The 20587-nt window shown below is 42.0% G+C and overlaps 2 protein-coding genes across 2 annotated transcripts in view; one reads left to right on the top strand and one right to left on the bottom strand.

Annotated features, from left to right (window-relative positions):
* The window catches only part of LOC6733132 (ionotropic receptor 40a), a 41526-nt gene extending 27216 nt beyond the window's left edge, over positions 1-14310 (top strand). Inside the window, exons 6-7 of the mRNA XM_016180532.3 lie at positions 13859-14088; positions 14146-14310. Of these exons, the coding sequence (XP_016025841.1) occupies positions 13859-14088; positions 14146-14249 (334 nt within the window). The 3' untranslated portion in view covers positions 14250-14310. The remainder of the gene's footprint in view (positions 1-13858; positions 14089-14145) is intronic.
* Positions 4233-5946, bottom strand: LOC120284253. Its single transcript, XM_039291251.2, has 2 exons — positions 4414-5946; positions 4233-4358 (listed from the first exon to the last, which is right to left on the bottom strand). Exons 1-2 carry the CDS (start codon positions 5803-5805, stop codon positions 4347-4349), a joined length of 1404 nt encoding a protein of 467 aa, XP_039147185.1. The 5' UTR covers positions 5806-5946; the 3' UTR covers positions 4233-4346.
* Positions 14311-20587: the final 6277 nt, after the last annotated feature.

The following is a 20587-nucleotide window of genomic DNA, read 5'->3' as shown; positions in this document are numbered from 1 at the left end:
GGGTGCTGAGGCCATGATGAGGCCATCATGCGAGGAAAAATGTCGGTGTAACAATTTAAAGGACGTATTTCACAGATCTTTGGATACATCAGATCCGATATTATTAATATATTAAATTAAATTTATAAATGTAGTAACACAATACAAAAAACAGAAACTAAATATCTTTCTCCGTTTTGAAGTTCCTAATTTTGTCCACAATAAGTTACCAATCAGCCTTTAGTGCATCCCTTGCGTCAAACTGAGACCGTAAAAACCTAAAAACGGAATGCACTTATGTGTGTAAAAACAATAAGCGAGAACGTATATGTGTGTGCGTTCTTGTGATAGAAGACGATTATCGGGCCGAAATCAATTTTGATCTAAGAAACGAATTTACATATTTAGAGGTTTGGCCAAATTCGTTGCATTATGATCTTATAAAATATTATTTCAAAATTGATGCCCTGGCTACTATTTTATTAAAGACATTTTTTAAGGACAAATAGTTTCTTTTGAAACACTTTTAATGTTTTCGAGTTTTTATATCCCTGACGACAAAATTCAACAGAGGACTGTGAGCGGCAATCTGTGGACGCCGAAAAATGAATATAGGCACTCAGTCTTTTTAATAATTTCACAATCTCTTTAATCGACTTTTCCCTTCAACTCCACGCCACCGAATGCCGCGTCTCGCATATTCCACTTTGCTTATGCTCTCTCAAATCTGTATGCGTTTGTGGGTGAGCTAGGTATACATTCTTATCTCTTAATGCTAGCTTATAAGTAAGAGCGAGATGACAATAATATTCTTATTCCTAACGGTGATATGATCTTATGCTACTACATGGTACAGTGGGCCTTATGAGTGTTCATCCTACCACAACTCGGCCGTCCTGACTAGCTGATCCCCTGATCATGGTTTACATTGATTGCTTAGTTGTATGATGAATTCTTTTACCTTATTTATACATATGTACATACTATATTAATCTGTTATTATATTATTATTATTGTTTAATTGTGTCTTCGTTTATTTTTCTTGTTGCCTATCCAATGCTTAATATTTTGGATGCTCCAGACACCTTGGTATGGGTTACGAGATATCTGAAAACCTTCTACGTCTTTTAACAAGAATCTGTCGTTTCTTAATACCTTAGATATCACATATGGGCCTTTACACTTTGGAATCAATTTTCTAGAGATGCCTGCTGTACTGTCGAAATTTTTAACCATCACATAATCTCTTTTTTTGTATTCTGATGGCTGTCTGGCGGTCTTGTCATAATGTGTTTTATTATACGCTTGAGCCTTTTTTTGATTATTTTCAACTTCATTTCTAATTTTTACCAAATCCCTACCTTCTTCAGTATTTTCTAATTCCTCTAGTTTTTCTTTTAATTCGTCTACTATTTTTCCTCTTTGCTCTAAACCAAAAAGAACTCTGCTTGGAGTTTGCTTGATGCTGCGGTGCTGTGTATTATTTAAGACGTGCTCAACTTTATCTATTACTGTGTCCCAATATATGCCTTTCTCTGGTTGTACCAGTTTCGCTATCATTGGACCTAGGCTTCTATTGACTCTTTCAACCTGTCCGTTTGCTTGGGGTGAACCAGTCGCAATCTTCATATGCTTAACATCGAATTCTAACATAAAGTCATCAAATTCCTTGGATGTAAAACAACTTCCCCTATCTGAAATTATGCATTTAGGCTAGCTGTATGCTCTAAAATAGTCCTTCAGGGCTGTAATGACTTCCTTTGTATTAGTGGTCTTTGTGGCGTATAAACGTACGAACTTCGTAAAACCATCGATGACAACAAAAATGTGTTTTTTGGATCTGCCTGAGTCGACTGGGCCGTAATGATCGATATGTATTAGTTCGAACGGTTTGCTGCCCTTCGGAATGCAGTGCAGAAATCCTTCCTTGCCTGTCTTAGGGGAGAACGCAACACATTTTAAACAATTTTCTATATGGCTCAAACATTTGTCTTTGGCATTGGGAAACCAATAAGATTTAGAAATAACATCTAACATTTTGTCTCTACCTATGTGTCCGATCTCATTGTGATATTTATATAGAATATGATCTTCCATGTCTGTGGGAACATAAAATAAAAGTCTGCCGTCGTTACATTTTCTATAAATTAATCCGTTTCTCATTTCGAACAACTTATGTTCATTTTTTTCCAGCAGTTTCTTGATTTCTTGAACTTTTTTATCCTTGCCTTGGCAGATTACTAAATTGTCTTCAAACGTATTTGATTCCACTATCAGAATATTCGTGCATCTACTAAGAGCATCAACATGCTGCATCCTTTTACCCTCTCTATGTATGAGCTCATAATCGTAGTTCTGGAGCTCTAACGCCCATCTAGCTATTCGCGGATTAAGTTCAATCTTGTTAAGCGTCAAAGTAAGAGAATTACAATCAGTTATAATTTTAAAGCGTTTTCCGTACAAATATATTCTAAATCTTCGCAGTGCGTGAATAATTGCCATTGTTTCCAATTCGAAACTGTGATATTTTGCCTCAGCGACTGTTGTTCGCTTTGAAAAATAAAATATTGGGTGTAATTTTCCATCCTCTTTTTTTTGACATAACACCGCACCGAAACCAAGAGCACTTGCATCACAGTGCAGTTCTATTTCGTCTTTGAAATTATAAATTGCTAAGACCGGTGCCTGCACCAGCTTTTCCTTAAGAGTTGAGAAACAGCTCATTTCCTTTTCCCCAAATTTAAATTTTTCATCTTTTCTCAAAAGGTCATATAAAGGTTTCGCTAATGTTGAAAAATCTTTTATAAATCTACGGAAGTATGAACATAAGCCCAGAAAACTTTGAACGGCTTGTATTTTGTCTGGAACTGGAAAATGCTGTATGGCATCTATTCCTTTGTCATCAGCCCTAATGCCTTCACCATTTATAATGAATCCTAAATATTTAATATTTGTCTGAAGGAACTCACATTTATCCATTCGTAATTCCAATTTGTTTTGAGCTAATCTGATAAACACTTCCTTTAAGGTTTCTAAATGCTCCTCCGAGTTCTTGCTAGCAATCATGATGTCGTCCATGTATACAATTACTTTGTTATCCCTTATAAGATCCTCGAAAATTTTGTTTACAAACCTTTGGAACACCGCCGATGCAGTTTTTAGGCCCATTGGCATTCTGAGAAATTCGAATTGCCCTAACGGTGTAACAAATGAGGTGTATTTGACTGATTCCTTATTAACGAATACATGAAAATAACCGTTTTTTAAATCAAGTTTCGAAAAAATTTTTTTGTTGACTAGCTTGTCTAAAAGGTCATCGATAAGCGGTATCGAATAATTATCTTTAATTAAAACTTTGTTCAGTTTTCTAAAGTCTATACATAGTCGTATGTCTCCTGTTTTCTTTTTGACTAAAACAATTGGTGAAGCATATTCTGATTTACTAGGTTGAATAATTCCCTCTTTTAAATAGTCATCTAATAGTTTTTGTAATTTTTCTTTTTCTGAGTAGGCAAGTCTTCTTGGGGCGCAGCTAAATGGTTTTGACGTTTCTAAACAAAGTTTTATTTCGCATTTGACTAAGGGCTCGGTAGGCTTATTAACGCTTAAGTAGTTGCGTTTAATAATCTCCTTTAACTGACTGTTTAAGGCTTGGTTATTGTTTTCGCCGCATATGAAGTTCATTTGCTCATCCTCTAAGTGATCAATGCTACAAATTTCTCTAACAGCTTCTTCATAACTGGGCACAACAGCAGCATAAAGTCCGGAATCCGTCGTGAAGTTGGCTAAAGGCATAACTGTTTCGATGACCGTTTTGCTACCTGCTTCGTTAACAGTTTGACTAACTATACTACTCGCTTCGTTGGCTGTTTTACTAACTGTCTTATTAACTGTTTCATTATCCATTTGACTAACTGTTTCACTAACTGTTTCGCTAACTGTTTCACTAACTGTTTCACTAACTGTTTCACTAACTGTTTCACTAACTAATTCACTAACTGTTTCACTAACTAATTCACTAACTGTTTCACTAACAATAGAACTGACTGTTTTACTATTTGCTTTTCTATATCTTTTACTATCGACTGGGTTGACCGTTATCCTTCCCAAGGCGTCTGGATCCAGTTTTAACTGGCACGCTTCCATGAAATTTCGCCCAAGAACTACATTATGACTCATAGACTCGTCTGGGACCACGTACAAATAAAAATAACATTTAACTTTTTCTTTTATAATGTAACATAAGATTTTTTCATGTATTGTCAGTTGGATTTTATTCAGCCCGAAATAGGTTTCTGAAGCGGATTCTAAATTAATTTCCTTGGATACATTGCTTAACTTTGTAAATGATATTGGACTCCCTGTGTCTATGAGGCATTCTGAAATTAATGGGATTTTATAGCTATTGTGAAAAAAAATCTTGACAAGTCTTACATAATTGTTGATATTGGCACTCTTGCGCTCCGGGCATTGTCCGACGAAGTGTCCAAATGCCCCACAGGCATAGCAGGATCCGGGCTCCCTCTTTGGCTTGAGACACTCCCTGGCGAAGTGCCCTTTGGAGTTGCAATTGGCACAACGTAAGTCCTTATTGGCTGCACCTCCTCCAGTAAGGCGCTTTGATGAACTGCTTTGATGAACTGCTGTTTTGTGCTTCGGCAGACGGACTTCCGAGAAAGCCCGCAGAATTTGCATCGGCTCGGAGAAACACTGTATGCGCGCCTGGTTGCGCAACGCTGGTGCTGGGATTCCTTCAATGATGTTTTCCAGGAGCTCCTCTAGATCGATGTTGATGTCGTTGGCCAGCATCACCTTGTCCTCGAAGTAAACAGCAAATTTCTCATCCGGATGCCATTCGCGTTTTTGAAATGCGTTCCTCAGTTCCCCTTTTGACATCTTGACCTCGAATGTCAAGATTAACTGTTCGCACAGCTGGTCGGTCGATTCTAGGATGCGTGTGGCGCTTGCGTGCAGCCAGCGCTGTGCGTTTCCTTTTAGTTTGGCAATTAGCAGCATGTGCATGCATCCGTCGTCCAAATTGTAAATCTTTCCGATGTTCTGAAACTGCGTGACCCAATTGCGCGCACATAAGCTGCCGTCAAACTCCATCGTTACCTCTTTTGCCAAGGCAAGCGATGTTGCAGGATATTCCAGAAGCTTGTTTACATTTCGACTCTGGTGCTGAACAACACTACCAGCGGTTTTATTTCCAACACTGGTATGTCCTGTATCGATGTTATCAGCGGCGATAGTCACCTTGGTGCTGTTAACATTGGCGTCGGTGCTGTTAACATTGGCGTCGGTGCTGTTAACATTGGCGTCGGTGCTGTTAGCGCATATGTTAACATTGCCGTGGTTTCCGTTGCTGTTGTTCTTGATGACGTCATTGATCTGGCGAGCATGAGCAGACTTGCTCTTGTTCGCGTCGTCGATATCCGCTTGGATCCTCTGCAGCACAGCCATGTTTGCCTCTATCTCGTCCCGAAGCTTTTTTAGAGTGGCTCTCTCTGCATCCACCAACGATAGCTGATCCAGATCGAGGTTCTCCGGGGATTCTGACTGCAATGACTGCTCGTCGAACGGGATCGTGCGTGTGTCTCCACTCTGTGGTTCTCTCTGCTTTGGCCAGGCTGCAGCTCCATCCAATTCTTCCACCTCTTCTGCTGCTGATCCGTTATTTGGCGGTGAATCGCCACGCGTTTCTGGGGAAATGGCCTGCAGACGCACTATTAATTCCGCTTTAGTGCCGGAAGTCTGGCGTCCAAGGGCTTCCAACCACTTCTTTAGTTGGAGCACTGAAAATTGATTCCATTTAGTGTCAGGCATAGTGGGTAATGACCACTTCTGATGTTGTGGACGCCGAAAAATGAATATAGGCACTCAGTCTTTTTAATAATTTCACAATCTCTTTAATCGACTTTTCCCTTCAACTCCACGCCACCGAATGCCGCGTCTCGCATATTCCACTTAGCTTATGCTCTCTCAAATCTGTATGCGTTTGTGAGTGAGCTAGGTATACATTCTTATCTCTTAATGCTAGCTTATAAGTAAGAGCGAGATGACAATAATATTCTTATTCTTAACGGTGATATGATCGTATGCTACTACATGGTACAGTGGGCCCTATGAGTGTTCATCCTACCACAAATCTTACAGCACTAAAATCAATTCCATCATTATTGCAACTGCTTGGTTGGTGTATTTGGTTATGCAGCCCGCAGCCTGCAGTAGCTCATCATAAATTTGAGTTATTTTATTTTATCACCCTTATACATTTCTCTGGGAAGCAACAGATTTTGCATTCCCCTTTGTGATATGTTCTTCTCTCTAAATAGAGAGCGAGCAAAACTGTTTAAATCATTATTTTGTGAAACTTGCTCATTTGCCTTCTGCATAGCAAGGTCAGTTACAAATTAAGTGTTGATCATCACTGCAGTGATGATGAGTGGCGGCACTGCCGCCGCTCTTATTATACATTACAGCCCTGTGTGGCAAAATATATATTGAAATAAAACTGAAATATTAATTGAAACATTAACTTAACTGTGCTTATAAATTGCCACGCCACTTCTCCAAGTCAATGAAAAAGCTCATTGCCTTAACATTTGGTGACCCGGACGTGATCGGGAACATTTCTTTATCGTGAACTAAAAACAGTTTAACTAATTTCCGTGCACTACATAAGTGGATGTACTTTTCGCCCTAGCTACTTTTCGTTTATCGCAGCATTTTCGCATAGCGGCAGTTGCACCCGTTTTGCTTGCTCTCGTTTCGTTTTCAGTTTCATAGCTTACGCACATAAGCATTCACGCGTAGCGGCAGTTTAACCCGTCTCGCTCGCACTCGTCGGTTTCTTCTTTGCCTACCGCCAAATTCGTGTCGTTTTGACTCTGCACAAAGAATTGACTTTGTGCATAAACACACACATCATTGCTATTGTAAGTGCAGTTTGGTTGCCGGTGCAAACACAGTGATTGTAAAACTGTTTACCATTGTGCGTTCATTTAACATTGCCCGGTTAAAAATTCAGTGCTTTAAATATTAAAAAAGAAAAATTTTAAAGCAAGGACACATTCAGTTTGCCAGCTGACAGAACAACATTTTTAAAGCGCAAGGAAAATTCCACATTTGTCGACGCTAAAAAAATTGCTGCATGTTTAACCACCGAATCGGTCACTTGCCTTAATGATGATGGTCTGCATTTAAAGCTGGACTTAATAAGCCAAACAGAGATTTCGTTCAACTTGGCTCACGATTCCCTGGAGTAACTGCATCTTAGTCAAATGGGAAGCGAATTGCGTGACCAGTTCAAAGACATTGTCTTTGAAATGCGGTATGTTGTACAAACGGAACTCAGTAGACGGTAAGTGCAAGAGATTGATTGTTCAACTATGCGTCAAGATCCAGGAACTAAGTGGCCTTCTGGATCTCTATTTCGACGATCAAATGTGCCTAGCCTGAATCTACCAACCTGTAGTGGAAATTATACTGAATACAAAGATTTTATGTCGATGTTTTCCACTGTTATCGATAAAAACCCAATACTGGTTGACATGGTTGACATAAGCTTCAACACCTCAAGTCTTGCCTAAAAGGTCCCGCATTGGATGCAGTTGGTGCTTTAAAGGTTGCAGATGCAAATTACCCGGCTGCCCTGGAGTTGTTGGATAAGCGCTACAACAATAAGCGGCCTCTTCTGTAAAGCTGCGTGAACTGTCCGATCAAATTAATTTGCGTTTACGGGCACTTCACAAAATGGGCACCCCTAAGAAAATATCCGAGTTTATTCTCGTTTATTGTCTTCTCCAAAAGGTCGACCGTGAAACACAGCTATTATGGGAGGATGCTGCTCCCACTGAAATGCTTCCCGTCTGTCGTGAATTTGTTAAGTTTTTGGAGACAAGAAGCCAGAAATTTGAAAACATCGAACGTACCAATGTTGCGACAGTTTTCTGAAATGTGGGCAATCAAAAATTATGTGGTCACAGCATTGCAGACCCCTGTCACAATACAGAAAACTGTCGCCTCAAGATCGCTTACAGGAGGCAAAAAGGTTGGCTTTATGCCAAAACTGCCTTAAAGGTGGACATCACCTACGAAATTGTAATGCCGATCGCTGTCGTATTTGTGGAAGTAAGCACAAGAACTTTCTACATTTTGTCTCAAGGCCTTCGTCATCTCGCTCCCAGCCTGCTCATTCTCAGCTAACTTATGATGCTCATTCCAACGGATTGCAAGTAGTGGCACAGGAATCATCACTTGGTCAATCTTCTTCCTTAGTGGCTCAAAATCTCGGAGCAGACTTGGCGTAGTTGGCCACTGCCGTCATCAATATTAAAAAAAATCAGGATCTTGGGTTCGTTGTCGCGACTTGCTTGACTCCTGCTCGCAACTACACATAATCACCTCTCGTCTGGCACACACTTTGCAATTGCCCAAGTACAGGTCTGCAGCTACAGTTTCTGGAATTGGTGAAGCCAGATTTAGCTCAGATGATGACATCGTTGCCAACATCGCAGCTTTGGTAGCTCCTACTATCACGGACAACCAGCACAAATTAACTGTAAATTCTGAAGGAAAATAGGAGGAAGGAATACTGGAAAATATCAGCTAATCTTCGCTTGGCCGATCCCCAATTCTTCAGGCCCCAAAAAAATTGAATTGCTGTTAGACGCTAGTCTTTTCTTTGACTTCCCATTCTCCAAAATACTCGTTTCGGATGGATTGTCACTGGTGCTGGCTCCAACCCTAACAAGGCTTCATCATTGACCGTTCAATCAAATCTGTCTCAAATGCCTGATGAGGACATCCGTCTGGAGCAACCGGTGCGCAAATTTTAAGAGACAGAAACCATTGCCGAATCTGCCCATAAGCGCACAAAGAAAGAACTCGACTGCGAGGCCCACTTCAAGTCTACATTTTCTAGGCTTCCATCTGGAGAATATTAAGTTCGACTTCATGCAAAGCCCGAAAGTGTTGGGATATTTCTATCGACACGCCCATCGCCGTTTTTTAAATCTCAAAGAGAAGTATTCAGCCTTAATTCACGAGTAGTTATCTTTAAATCATATGTCTCTGGTACCATTTGACTCCCAGAAACTATTCAAATTTTATTTGCCGCATCACTGCGTTTTAAAGGTAGACAGCACAACAACTAAGCTGCTTGTAGTCTTTTATGGCTCTGCCAAAACTTCTTCTGGATACTCCTTAAACGAAATACTCATGGTAGGCCCCACTTTGCATCCCAAACTGTTTCACACTTTGTTACAGAGTCGAATCTTCCCTTTTGCTTTAACTGGTGACATCTGCAAGATGTACCAATGTGTACGGGTCAAGGAACCGGACAGCTATTTACAATGCATTTTGTGCATTGACATACCCCAGGAAAAAGTACAAGTATTCAAGCTTGATACCGTCACCCACGGAACAAAGCCAGCTTCATTTCTATCTGTCAAAGCCATGCAGCACACACTGTGTGCAGCTCACACTGGTACCCAATAGCGTAGTCGAAATGCATGGATTCAGTGATGATAGCATTGACGCATATGGAGAATGCATCTACATAGTCTCTATGTCTCAAAGTCAACGTGAAGCCCACCTTTTCTGCGCTAAATCTCGTGTTGCCGCATTGAAGACCCTCACGGTTTTCAAATTGGAATTTTGCGCGGCAGTATTACTGGCTCAACTAGTGCGGGAAGTCCTGCAGCTTGGCTGACTATCTTCAAGAAGACAAATCGCACTGGTCAGAATCTAGTCTTGCTCCAAAGGTTCTCCCTGATCTAACGAAGAAGGCCCTCATTGCTCTCCATGCCGATGGCACATCTTACCGAGGACTATTATGCCCTGCTCAACAGTCGACAAGTAAAATCATCGAGCTCAATTGCAGCCCGCGCACCCATCATTGACAACTCTGGACTTATGAGAGTTGGTAGCAGACTGAAGCACTCATCGTTGGACTATCACGCACAGCATCCATTAATATTGCCACGTCAGCACCCAGTCACTCGTGCCATTACACTCGACTATTATCGTCGCAATCTGTATTCTGGACCTTGCGCACTACTCGCTTCCATTCGACTGCAGTTCTGGCCCATTGGCGGTCGCAAGACAACTGCAAGTTGATGGTTACATTATGGGTGATCTTCCTGAGGACCGCGTAACAGCTTCACATTCCTTCAAGGTCATTGAGGTCTGCACTTTTGCGGCCTATTTTATTACAAAAATCCTGTTCGGAACAAAGCACCCATCAATTGTTATACCTGCATCTTTATCTGCTTTTCTACAAGGCTGTTCACCTTGAGCTGGTTCAGGATCTCTCCACTTCTGCATTTCTTAATGCATTGCGTCGATTTATACTGACTCGTGGAAAGCCTGCACGCATATGGTCGAACAACGCCAGCCATTTTTTTAATGTTTGAATTTTTAAAACATAATTTTTTTGTTGCTATTTTTTAAGTGGATGCTGTGTGTGTCGTGGTTCTTAGGCGTGGCGCGTTGTTACCGATCGAAATCTTATTGAACAATGAACATACTCTTTATTAATAGTGGCGGCAGGCTCATTTCTCACTAAAATGATATAATGAGATATACATAGTCGGTGGATTATTTTTGGCATCATATTATCGTTTTGCTTTGGCTCAAATATTATCGTTTTCAATATTATCGTTTTCTTGGAGTGCCCAAAATGCTGCATCTCAGGACATTGTAACACCTCTTTATTGCGGCGCGCGTTACAGTCCCGAGAGGGGGTATGTTAACTCGCGCACGTTCTGCAGTGACTGCAGAGTATTGAAATGTCGGCTCAGCGAATCTTCAGTGTGATACTGCCCCATTTGCCATCCATTACGGCGCAAGTATATCTTGGAGGAATATTGTTTTAAGTATCCGCTCAAAACTGAATTCAGACAGTTTCAATGTTCTCCGCATTTTTGAAGCAAGTCAAATTTTTTCCTAACACCACCAACATCTAATTCGATAACCTAGTTAATAAAAATGCTTATTATCACAACAGTTTTAACTGTTCTACACATTTAAATAATTATTTTCTCACTCTGCTTTTTTAAAAGGTTAAAAAGGTCTCATACCCATATGGGTATGGGTAGATTAAAATTATGACCGGCCGGTTCGGCGGCTCTGGGGCGTTAGAGTGGGCGTGGCAAAGAGTTTGTTGGCAAGTCCATAGATTTTTACAGAACTAATAAAATCATGTAAAAATATCGAAAAAATTACAAGACTAATAAAATGATAAAATAAAAAAAAAATGGTAAAAATATCGAAAAATGGTTCAAAAATGTGGACGTGACAATTTTGGGCGGTTTTAGGGCGTTAGATTGGGGGTGTCAAAAAGTTTTTTGGAAAATCGAGAGAACTTTACAAGACTAAGAAAATTAAAAATATCGAAAATATAAAATATCGAAAATTGGCTCAAATGTGTGGGCGTTGAAGTTTTGTGCGGTTTGTGGACGTGACAACATGGGTCAACCAACTTGCGCTTCGTCTATAGCTAGCTTCGTATAGCTAAGTGTAGAACTAAGGAGTTCTATTTCTTTTTCTCCTTTCTCCTTTTTTAGGGCAGTCAATGGCCGGCTGTCATGTGCTACAGTACCTAAGCTTAAGTCAACATATTCTGTGTTTTCCTGCTCTTCTGTTCTGAGCAACAGCACAGCTCTTTTCTTTATCGCACAGATTACATTTCTTGTTCACATCCGTATGTCCTTCCTTATCTCCCGATCTACTCCCTTACTATTCCTATCCAAATATCTGTTCGCCTTTAACAAATCATTGGTTTGAGGTAACCAGCCGTCATGCCGGCCCCTTGCATCTAAGATCATGGTATTTATTTGTTTTTTTTTATTTTTATTTATCCTTTATTAAGGCATACGGGGTAGGTAAAAAACCCCTTTGTCACCTAGGTCTATATTAATTCAGTCCTTGCAGGCGCGGCGACTAACAAGAGTTAGCTTTACAAAACAATAATACAAATAATAACATTATAACAGTTATGAGATCATCATCATCTCCTGGTTCTCGTCAAGGGGGACCGTATGGTGAGGTCCTTGGGCTGTCTCCTGTGGAGCCTTCTTGGTGGGCGAGCTCTGGACAGTGCCTTGGCTAGGCGATTTCTGTGGCGCTCTAGCCAATCGTGGTACAGGCTAGAGTGCATGTTGCCTCAAAGACAGTGGCTAGCTAGAGGTCTTTGTGCAGGGTTGTGCTCCTTACGTACCATTCGCAGCCGGTAATCGTCCTGGCGATTTTGTTTTGGGCAGACTGAATGCAGCGAATTTGGCTGTCGCAAGCCAAACCGCAAATCTGACAACCATACTTCCATATTGGCGCTATAATTTGCTTGTCATTTAGATTCCTTGAATCTTCTAACCGGAAGCATCGACCTCTCCCCATTGTTACTTGTCAGCTTGGTGATCCCCCGGTCCCCTCAAAAGATATATTAGTGTTAATGGTGTTGGTCCAAGCCCAACGCAATCCTGGACCCAACGCAATGCAATATGGTGTCAGCCTCCTACTTTAGGGCAAGCCACAATAATTCCACCTGTAGGTATTATACCCCTCAATCCTGAGCTACTTCTTGGTCTGGCTCCTATCATCCGCCGGACGCTTTTGGCCATTGTTTATATGGTCTATATATGGACCTGGCTTATGCCGTCGGCCACACCTACAACGATGTCAACTCGGTACCCAATGTGAATGTAGAGAATTTTGACTGTATCTTATCCGTTATTCTTAGGATCTTCATCATCCTATTTCACCCTGGACAGCTCTAGACTGCGAATACACTTTTTCTGACTAATATAAATGTTCAATAAAACGATCCATTATCCATTGTGATGAACTATGCAGTTCGTGCGGCTAGTTGATATTTACATTACGTAATCGCCCGGTGTCCAGTAAGTACACTTTGTAGTTTGTACTTTTAATCGACTTTATTCTTCCTCGTGGTTCTTGGAATGATTTGTCCGATCCCGGCTTACTGACGGTACTGCCGCTGCCAGTCGGTATTGGTGCCGAGGAGGTGGAATGTTGGACTTAGAACTAAGCGTCTCACATTTACCGCGTTCTGCTTTCAATGCAACCTGTATTTCAAATCGGTGATTTCGTCCCAAACGTCTCGTCGCAGAGACCCTGCCTCTTACTGACTTTCGTAGGCGTATCTCCCTTGTTATTTACATGCCTTACGTTGTGGGTCATCATTCCACATTGAGCATTTGTGGGGAGTATGATGGTTTTAAGCATATCTTACGTTCGCTCGATATTTAAACAGCTCCGCAGGGAAGCCAGATTGTAAGCTGATTTTTTCAAAAATTTAAATGCCAAGCAGCACATATGAATTATAAGCCAATCCAAAACTATTAACTACATTTATCCATCATTTTCACTGTACCTTGCAAGATAGCTGAATGACCTCAATAACCTTCAGCCATTTTATCACACGGTCGTGAACAATTAGGATGCTCGTTAATCTTTACCCCAAATAACACATATTTTCATGATAAAGAGTTGTGTTTTCATGCTAAAACAGTAATAAATAAGTGGAATAGGGTTAAAGTATACTTTAAATAAATGTGTTAAAAATGCTTTTGTTATCTTCTGCAACAAACACCTTTTTGAATACCAAAAACACATATTGTAAACAGTAAATAAAATTAGAGTGCTTGTACCAACTGACAAGCGATCTAAACATACAGCAATTATTCCACTACATTATACATTATAGTTAAGTTATTTTTACACATAAGTTTGGATACGAAAACGCCATACATATAGAACCGCGGGGAAATTATATTTAATTATATAGTTAATATTAGTCCATAAAATTATTGTTTAAAAAAAAACAGGTGATTAACAAATTTCACAATTTTTGTAGCTTGATGCAGTTGTTTGAGAGCGGAATCCTAGATAAGATGACCGCTGCCGAATACGCGAAGCAGTACCAGGAAGTAGAAGCCACGAGAATATACAAGGGCAGCGTGCAGGCGAAGAACAGTGAGGCTTACAGTCGAACCGAAAGCTATGACAGCACTGTTATAAGTCCGCTTAATCTGCGAATGCTGCAGGGTGCTTTTATCGCTCTCGGAGTTGGTGCATTGGCTGCAGGTACTGATCTATATTATTAAATGATTCCAAAACTCTATAGGTATTTCTTCTGTGCAGGTTTAATTTTGCTACTAGAGATAGTATTTATTAAACTGGATCAAGCGCGATTGTGGATGCTATGCTCACAACTGCAATGGATTAGGCATGATAGGGGAGTGTAAGTCAATGCATTTAATTAGCATAAGCCGCTTTAAATAATAAATGTGGAAACCTAAAATTCGAGAGACAAATACAGCTATTGAAAGAGTTTTTATTTTTCTCTTGATACAAGACAATAGTCGAGCTTTCCGACTATCAGATGCCTGTCACTCAGCTAGTCGAAATGCGAAAGCAAAATTTTATAATTTTCTGTGATATCTATCGATATTGGGGAATAAATAAGAAGCAAAGCCAGTTTTAGAAGATTGCCTACTCAAACGTTAAAAACCGGAAATCGTTCCTAGCCAACCGTAGAATGGTGCTTAGAGCGGCCATTATTTGTGTTGAAAACTGTTTTTTAATGCTGGTTTCCGAGTATTAAACAACCGAAACACCCGTCATGCGACCTAATTTTTGTGCAAAGCGTAGGGAAACAACGTTCTTAAAGATATTAGCTACGAAAAAAGGTTATTAGCAACGAAAGCCTATGCAAGTCTAACTGGAGCAACACCAATTGAAGCTGCAGAAGGGCTGGCTTATGGGCTACAATTGAGAACTGTGCATAATCGTTTGTTTATCGTTTCGTTTATGGTATTCATGCGCCAGGCTTGAGCGCAACTGGCTGTAAGCGAAGCTCGTAGCGACCGAAATCTTTAGCACATTGACGAAATAGTGAGTGCATAGTGAATTATAGCAGCTGCCGTAAGTGTTCGCAAACGGCGTGCTTGACACATCGCTTATAATGGTTTTAATTTAGCGAAAGGGTCATTTAGAAACGTAAACCAAACACCAAAGATTGGCAGGAACAGCCTAACCAAAAAATTCAAACTTTGTAAACTTTTCCTAAGGGAGATTATATAATCTCCTACAGCACGTCGTTAACCCAACATGGAAAGGCCTTTATCACAGTTGGAGCGACAGCGTAAGTGCCATTTACTGTACTTTTGTTATGATAAGGATCATGGAATAGCTGTTAAGTTTAATAGTATAACTCAAGAATCAGTATGATATGAACATGAAGTAGGGATTGCCAAAGAAACAAAAGAAAATAATCAGGGAAGGATGTTAGGTTCTTACACAGGGAAGTCAAAGCACCGTGTGGCACAATACATTTGTAATCTTATTTATGGTGAAAATAATAGTCCCGACTTGTTTGGCCGGCTCAACTTTTCTGTGAACAAAAGGGAATGGCTTTATCAACACTTCGTTGCTGACTGACCATTAAAGCTTTGGCCAATCCCAATTTATTAAACAAAATATATATCACTGACAGAATTTTAACCAATCGAAATCTTCTGATCAAAGCTGGTGTCACTGTCACCGATAAAAGCAATAGTTATAAGAATATACATTTATTTTAAAGAACTGGCGCACAACTAATAGTATCGGGAGTCATATCTCATAAATTCAAATCTGAGCAGCTGTTGGAACAGTGTTAAAAGGCGCCCATGCAAAAACCACAAACCAAAATAATAGCAAAACGTTAAGACATTTTAAATTTTCGACACATTAAGCGCGGCAGAGCGACATCGTCAACGGGTTAAGCCAACGCTCGGCCTGGGACCTCCCTTGCCGAACACTGACTTCACTGTGCCTTTCAAACACGCCAAGTCCATGTCGGCTCATCCAATGGACCACCTGCCAGCTAGAATGGATTTAGGATGTTATGGGGTAGGATGTATCGCCCACTGGTTAAGGCAACGCTCGGCCTGGGACCACCTTTGCTGACCACTGATTCCACTGACCCTCTCAGCCCCGCCAGGTCCTTGTTTCTCCACTGCAAGGATCGATCTTCACCTCGTATTATTTGTCCTTCTGTGTCCTGCGCGTTTCTCACTGCCAACACTTTCACAGTTCGCTCTTCACTGACTTCTCCGCGCGTTCTAACTCACTGTCTCCTTCGCTTTCGGACGTTCTAGCCTACTCCACCTTCAGATTCTATTCCGACTCTCCAACTACGCCGCCGCGTCCTGACCGCGCGACTCGCACCGAGTATCTTCGCGTACGTATGGCTCGTCGCGTATTATGACTGACTGCCCCGAGCTGCGCTTGCGCCGTCCCTTTATAGGCCTCGGGATCCCGTTATTTTCCCATTTCGGACGGCCCGCTAATTTCCCGATAGTTCACGTCGCGTCCTCTTTGTGCATGTCGAAAGTCTTCACCGTTACCTTTCGACCTCCGTGCCCTTGGCCTTCTCTAGTCCGGGGTCCAGCGCGGTACCGTTAGTTCACGGTCTCTCCGGTTTACCGGGGTCCAAGGTCCAGCGCGGTACCGTTTGACCTTGCCGCCCTTGACTCTTATTGCATCGCAACCGTCTTCGCTGTTGCTAAGCCGCTCCCCAGCACGCAGATTTGTGAGGAGTTTTAAGACTCCGCACAGGAGTACTGTGCCATCATCACGCTAGACGTCAAGAATGCATTGAATACAGCGAGATGGCCCAATATCCTCGCCGCAATGCGCAACTTGGGCATCCCCGGTTACATACGAGGCGTAATTGGCAACTACTTCAGCGACCTTGTGTTATGGTATGTCACAGGAGCTGGTCCATGAAGTCCCCAAGTCTCCGCAGGTGTAAGGACCAGATAACCAACCGGAACGATAGATGAGGAGTATTCCCGTGTGATGGCGGGGCAAGAAACCTACGACAGTACGCCTAGCTGGTCGTAAAAAGGCGACTAAAGAGACAAGGAAGGTGCGTCCCGCTGCTGTATATCGCAAAAGAAGATGGAGTGCGACTTACCATCACTTCCTTCTCACCGATGAAATACTTTGACTGGCAGTCCCGGTGAGCTTGACTAGGACAGAAGAGATAGCGGAAGTTTTTTAGTAGGTTTAGTACGTAGGCATAATTCCCTATCAGAGGGTTATGTATCGTGCATGCCATATACGGACGGTAGATGGTATCTTTAGACGATTTCATTTTCCTGCCGTATCTAAAAAATAAAAAAAAGCAGGAAGATACCGCTTGCGCAGAAAGAGACCGTCGAGAGAGAGGCCTGATTCGCTAGTTATCACCCTATCAGCTGGGTTACCGTACAACGAAGTTCGGTCGCAGGTCACAAGAGGCCAGGACGCCAGGCTCAAGCCATTGGAGAAAATGTAACTAGGGTCAAGAGGACGGCCAAATGAGTACTGCTCCTCGAACTACGCGCCTCTGCCCAAGATTTAACGCAGAAACTCAAGGTGGGCATGGGGGCGGTTTTCGGAAACCGCGCCAGCCTCCGCACGTAACACAATTTTAAGACTCCTAACCCTAGCTAAGCCACGCGCGAGCTCCCTCACAACACAAACGAAAATATTTCGTGTTGCCGGCAACACTTCCATATATGAGCATACAAATTAAGAAGATTATGATGGAAGGGGGACTACCCTTCTTAACTGCTGGCCTAGGGACTCAGTCAGTTTTATTTTAATAAAAGAATAACGGCTATTGCCGGAGTTGTTCTCATGTGAGCTTGTGCTCTTTATTCAATGAGGCTTCAAAACGAACTGAAATATAAAATGATTCTTAAAGCTAACAAAAGAATCGCAGCGGCCACGCAAATATGCTGTGATTGCCGTCTGCGCACAAGTTTCCGGCCCAATGCCGGGTCAGCACTTTTGACGTTTTTATATCATATTTCGCACACTGGGCCAACTGTTCTAGTACGTTGGCTTGTGTTAACTACTCCCCCTTCAAGATTCCGGCCGTCCTCGGTTGGTCCTAACTCAGCGATCATCCCGTTTAGTTGGATTGCAGATCCACGCGCTCCGATGAACCGTAGACAGGTGATGCCGATACAAATCATTGCACAACAAATCGCTGCTGCGATGAGTATTATGCGATGTGAATGGTTAGTATCAATTTCTCCCCCGAACTCTTTGATGAACTCCAAGTTACGTTCACTCAGCTGGTGAAGGTAGGGGAGACTCAGAATATCTCTGTTGGCGGTGATATTCAATGATGGGGAACTTGCTACCCCTGGAGCTCTTGTTTGGGCCTTGTCGTGATTTATGAAGGTGGTGGCGTTTATCACGACACGATCGTTGAAGGTGATGAGATGTGTGCCACGTAGGTAGACTTCTGTTCCGTTGTCCACCGTGACCCTGGCTGGCCGGTCATTGATGATGATGATTCCCTCACCCACACGGGTAAGCGGGTGTAGGTCGCTTGGTTGCGACTCACAATGCGCTAGGACGCCTGCGTGTAGTTCCCTGGCGCATGAGCTTTCCGTTGATAGTTGGCAAAAGGTAGCCCCCGGTGTTGGGGTGCAATCTTTGATTGAATGGACCTCTTCTCCACACTTTGCCACCATGTTGTCAGTTATCCGCAGCATAACTCCTTTGCAAGTGACCGGGAAAATAGTGACCTTCTTGCAAGATAATTTTATTTTGGGAAATTTAATAATAAAGTGTATCATGTTGGAGGATTGTAGTATTTTAACGGACGATGCGGACATAAGATCCCCTATGGGGGTATCTGTGGGCTCTTTCAGCCAAATTGATTTTAAGTCTGCATGATCTAGGATATTTGGACTGACAATATTGACTTTCGCCAGTGTTACAGCCAACATTAAATTCTGTAACTCCATCATTAGTATTCTATTCCTAGCCAGCAGTGTCTCGTATAAATGGCCGGTGTCAATTTGGGTATTTTTATGAGTTTGTAGGATTTGATTTACAGTTGTTGTTAATTGGTTAATTCGATCTTGTATTCTAGTATTAATTCTGATTTGCCTATTGTTTGATTGTGTCAACTGCCACTCTGTGAATCTAATTCTTTCTAGATCGCCGGCATCCGGCGTCCCCGCTACTACCTTTAGCATTGAGCCTAGAAAATCTAAACTCCTTGCGATTCTATGGTGGACTTTCAACGAATCCAGCGTATCTCGAAGGTGCGAGATATCCACTTCTAGCAATCTCCTCATATGAGACTGTGGAAACATCTCGTTCATGCTGCTTGTTTCTTCTATTATGCGCATGTATTCCGAAAGATTTGCCGAGTGGGTCACATACGCGAACTCCTCCCACACCAGGATCTCTCCATCTATGATGGGGATATACCTTGTCTGTGAGTAGTTAGTGATGTGCGCTGACACCAATGCCAGTGAGAGGAGGATGAAAACTCTGCACCTGTGGAAATGTATTTTTTTTAGTCGCTTTTTCTTGTTCGCTGAGGTTTATCCCATCACCAATTACTTTTATCCTAAAACTAAAACATCGCGCCTTTGGCAACGGACTTAATGTCTACTAAATGGAGGTTTGCCAAATGGCTGGTGATAATAAAAAATTTAAAATTAAGCGAGAGAGTCATTTTAAGTTGTCCTTGTGGACCACCCTCCCTTCAATGAGGACCGTGGTCCCCAGGTCTGCTTGTATGGTTTTTTCCTCACACAAGGGAGTGAGTTTATTGCCAAGCCTTCTGTTAGTTTTGACCAAAACCTTCTCGCCCACTTCGAAGACTTTGCTTTGTCGAGAAGCATTCTCCCTATACCTTAGCGCGTCCTGGGCCCTCTTAATTTTGTCAGCAATCCGTTCTTGTGTGCCGTCCGTGTATTCTTGTATTACGTCGACTGGCCTCTTATCGGTGACCGAATGGATTGATTTGTTATATCTGGTAGTGGCTACCAAGATTATTTCCACGGTATCACTTAAGCCCTTGTCAATTTTTAGGCACCTGGCGAGCTCCAGTAGAGTGCTGTGAAAACGCTCCACTTGCCCGTTTGATACACTGTGAAGGGGTGGCGCATTGGTGATGCTGACGCCGAAATGGTTGTCTAGCATGGACGTGATCGTGTGCGATTTTAACGATGGTTCGTTGTCGCAGTAAATCACTCTGGCCTTTGGGAAGAAATTCATGACCTGTAACAAGGCCGGTTTCAAATCCTCAATTGTTCTTGACGGCACGTGCTGTACGACGGCGAATTTCGAAAACTTGTCAATGCAAGTGAGAAAATATTTTTTATCCGTCGAGAAAATGTCTATGTGTAGCATCTCTCCTATATGAGAGGGAATCGGTGACTCACCAATCTCTTGTTTCTTCGGATGCCTATCATACTTGGCTTTCGCGCATGTTTTGCAGTTTTGGACAACTTCATTGGCCAGTTTGGCCATTTTTGGGAAGTAGTACTCTGTGAGAACTTGTTTCACATTTTCCTGGGCCGACCGGTGGGCCCTATTGTGTTCTGCTAATATTATTTCCCTTCTTTCCTCGACCCCAAAAATGTCTGTAACACGGTTTTTGCAGTGCCAGAATTTTGTAGTCGGGAATCTCCGGACTAATTCGTCCTGTACCGTTGCTAGCGTGTGCAAATCGCAATGGAAGGCGTTTACGCCCCTGGGGACTATTGTATCCGCAAGGTCATTGAGTAATGACTCCCTA

The sequence above is a fragment of the Drosophila simulans genome, chromosome 2L (assembly GCF_016746395.2).
Source record: "Drosophila simulans strain w501 chromosome 2L, Prin_Dsim_3.1, whole genome shotgun sequence".
NCBI classification, from domain to species: Eukaryota; Metazoa; Arthropoda; class Insecta; order Diptera; family Drosophilidae; genus Drosophila; species Drosophila simulans.
The sequence above is the reverse complement of the archived record's forward strand: the minus strand, read 5'-3'. Positions and strand labels throughout refer to the sequence as shown.

Coding starts and splice junctions, on each gene's coding strand:
- LOC120284253 (XM_039291251.2), bottom strand. CDS start 5,805: ATGCCTGACACTAAATGGAATCAATTTTCAGTGCTCCAACTAAAGAAG.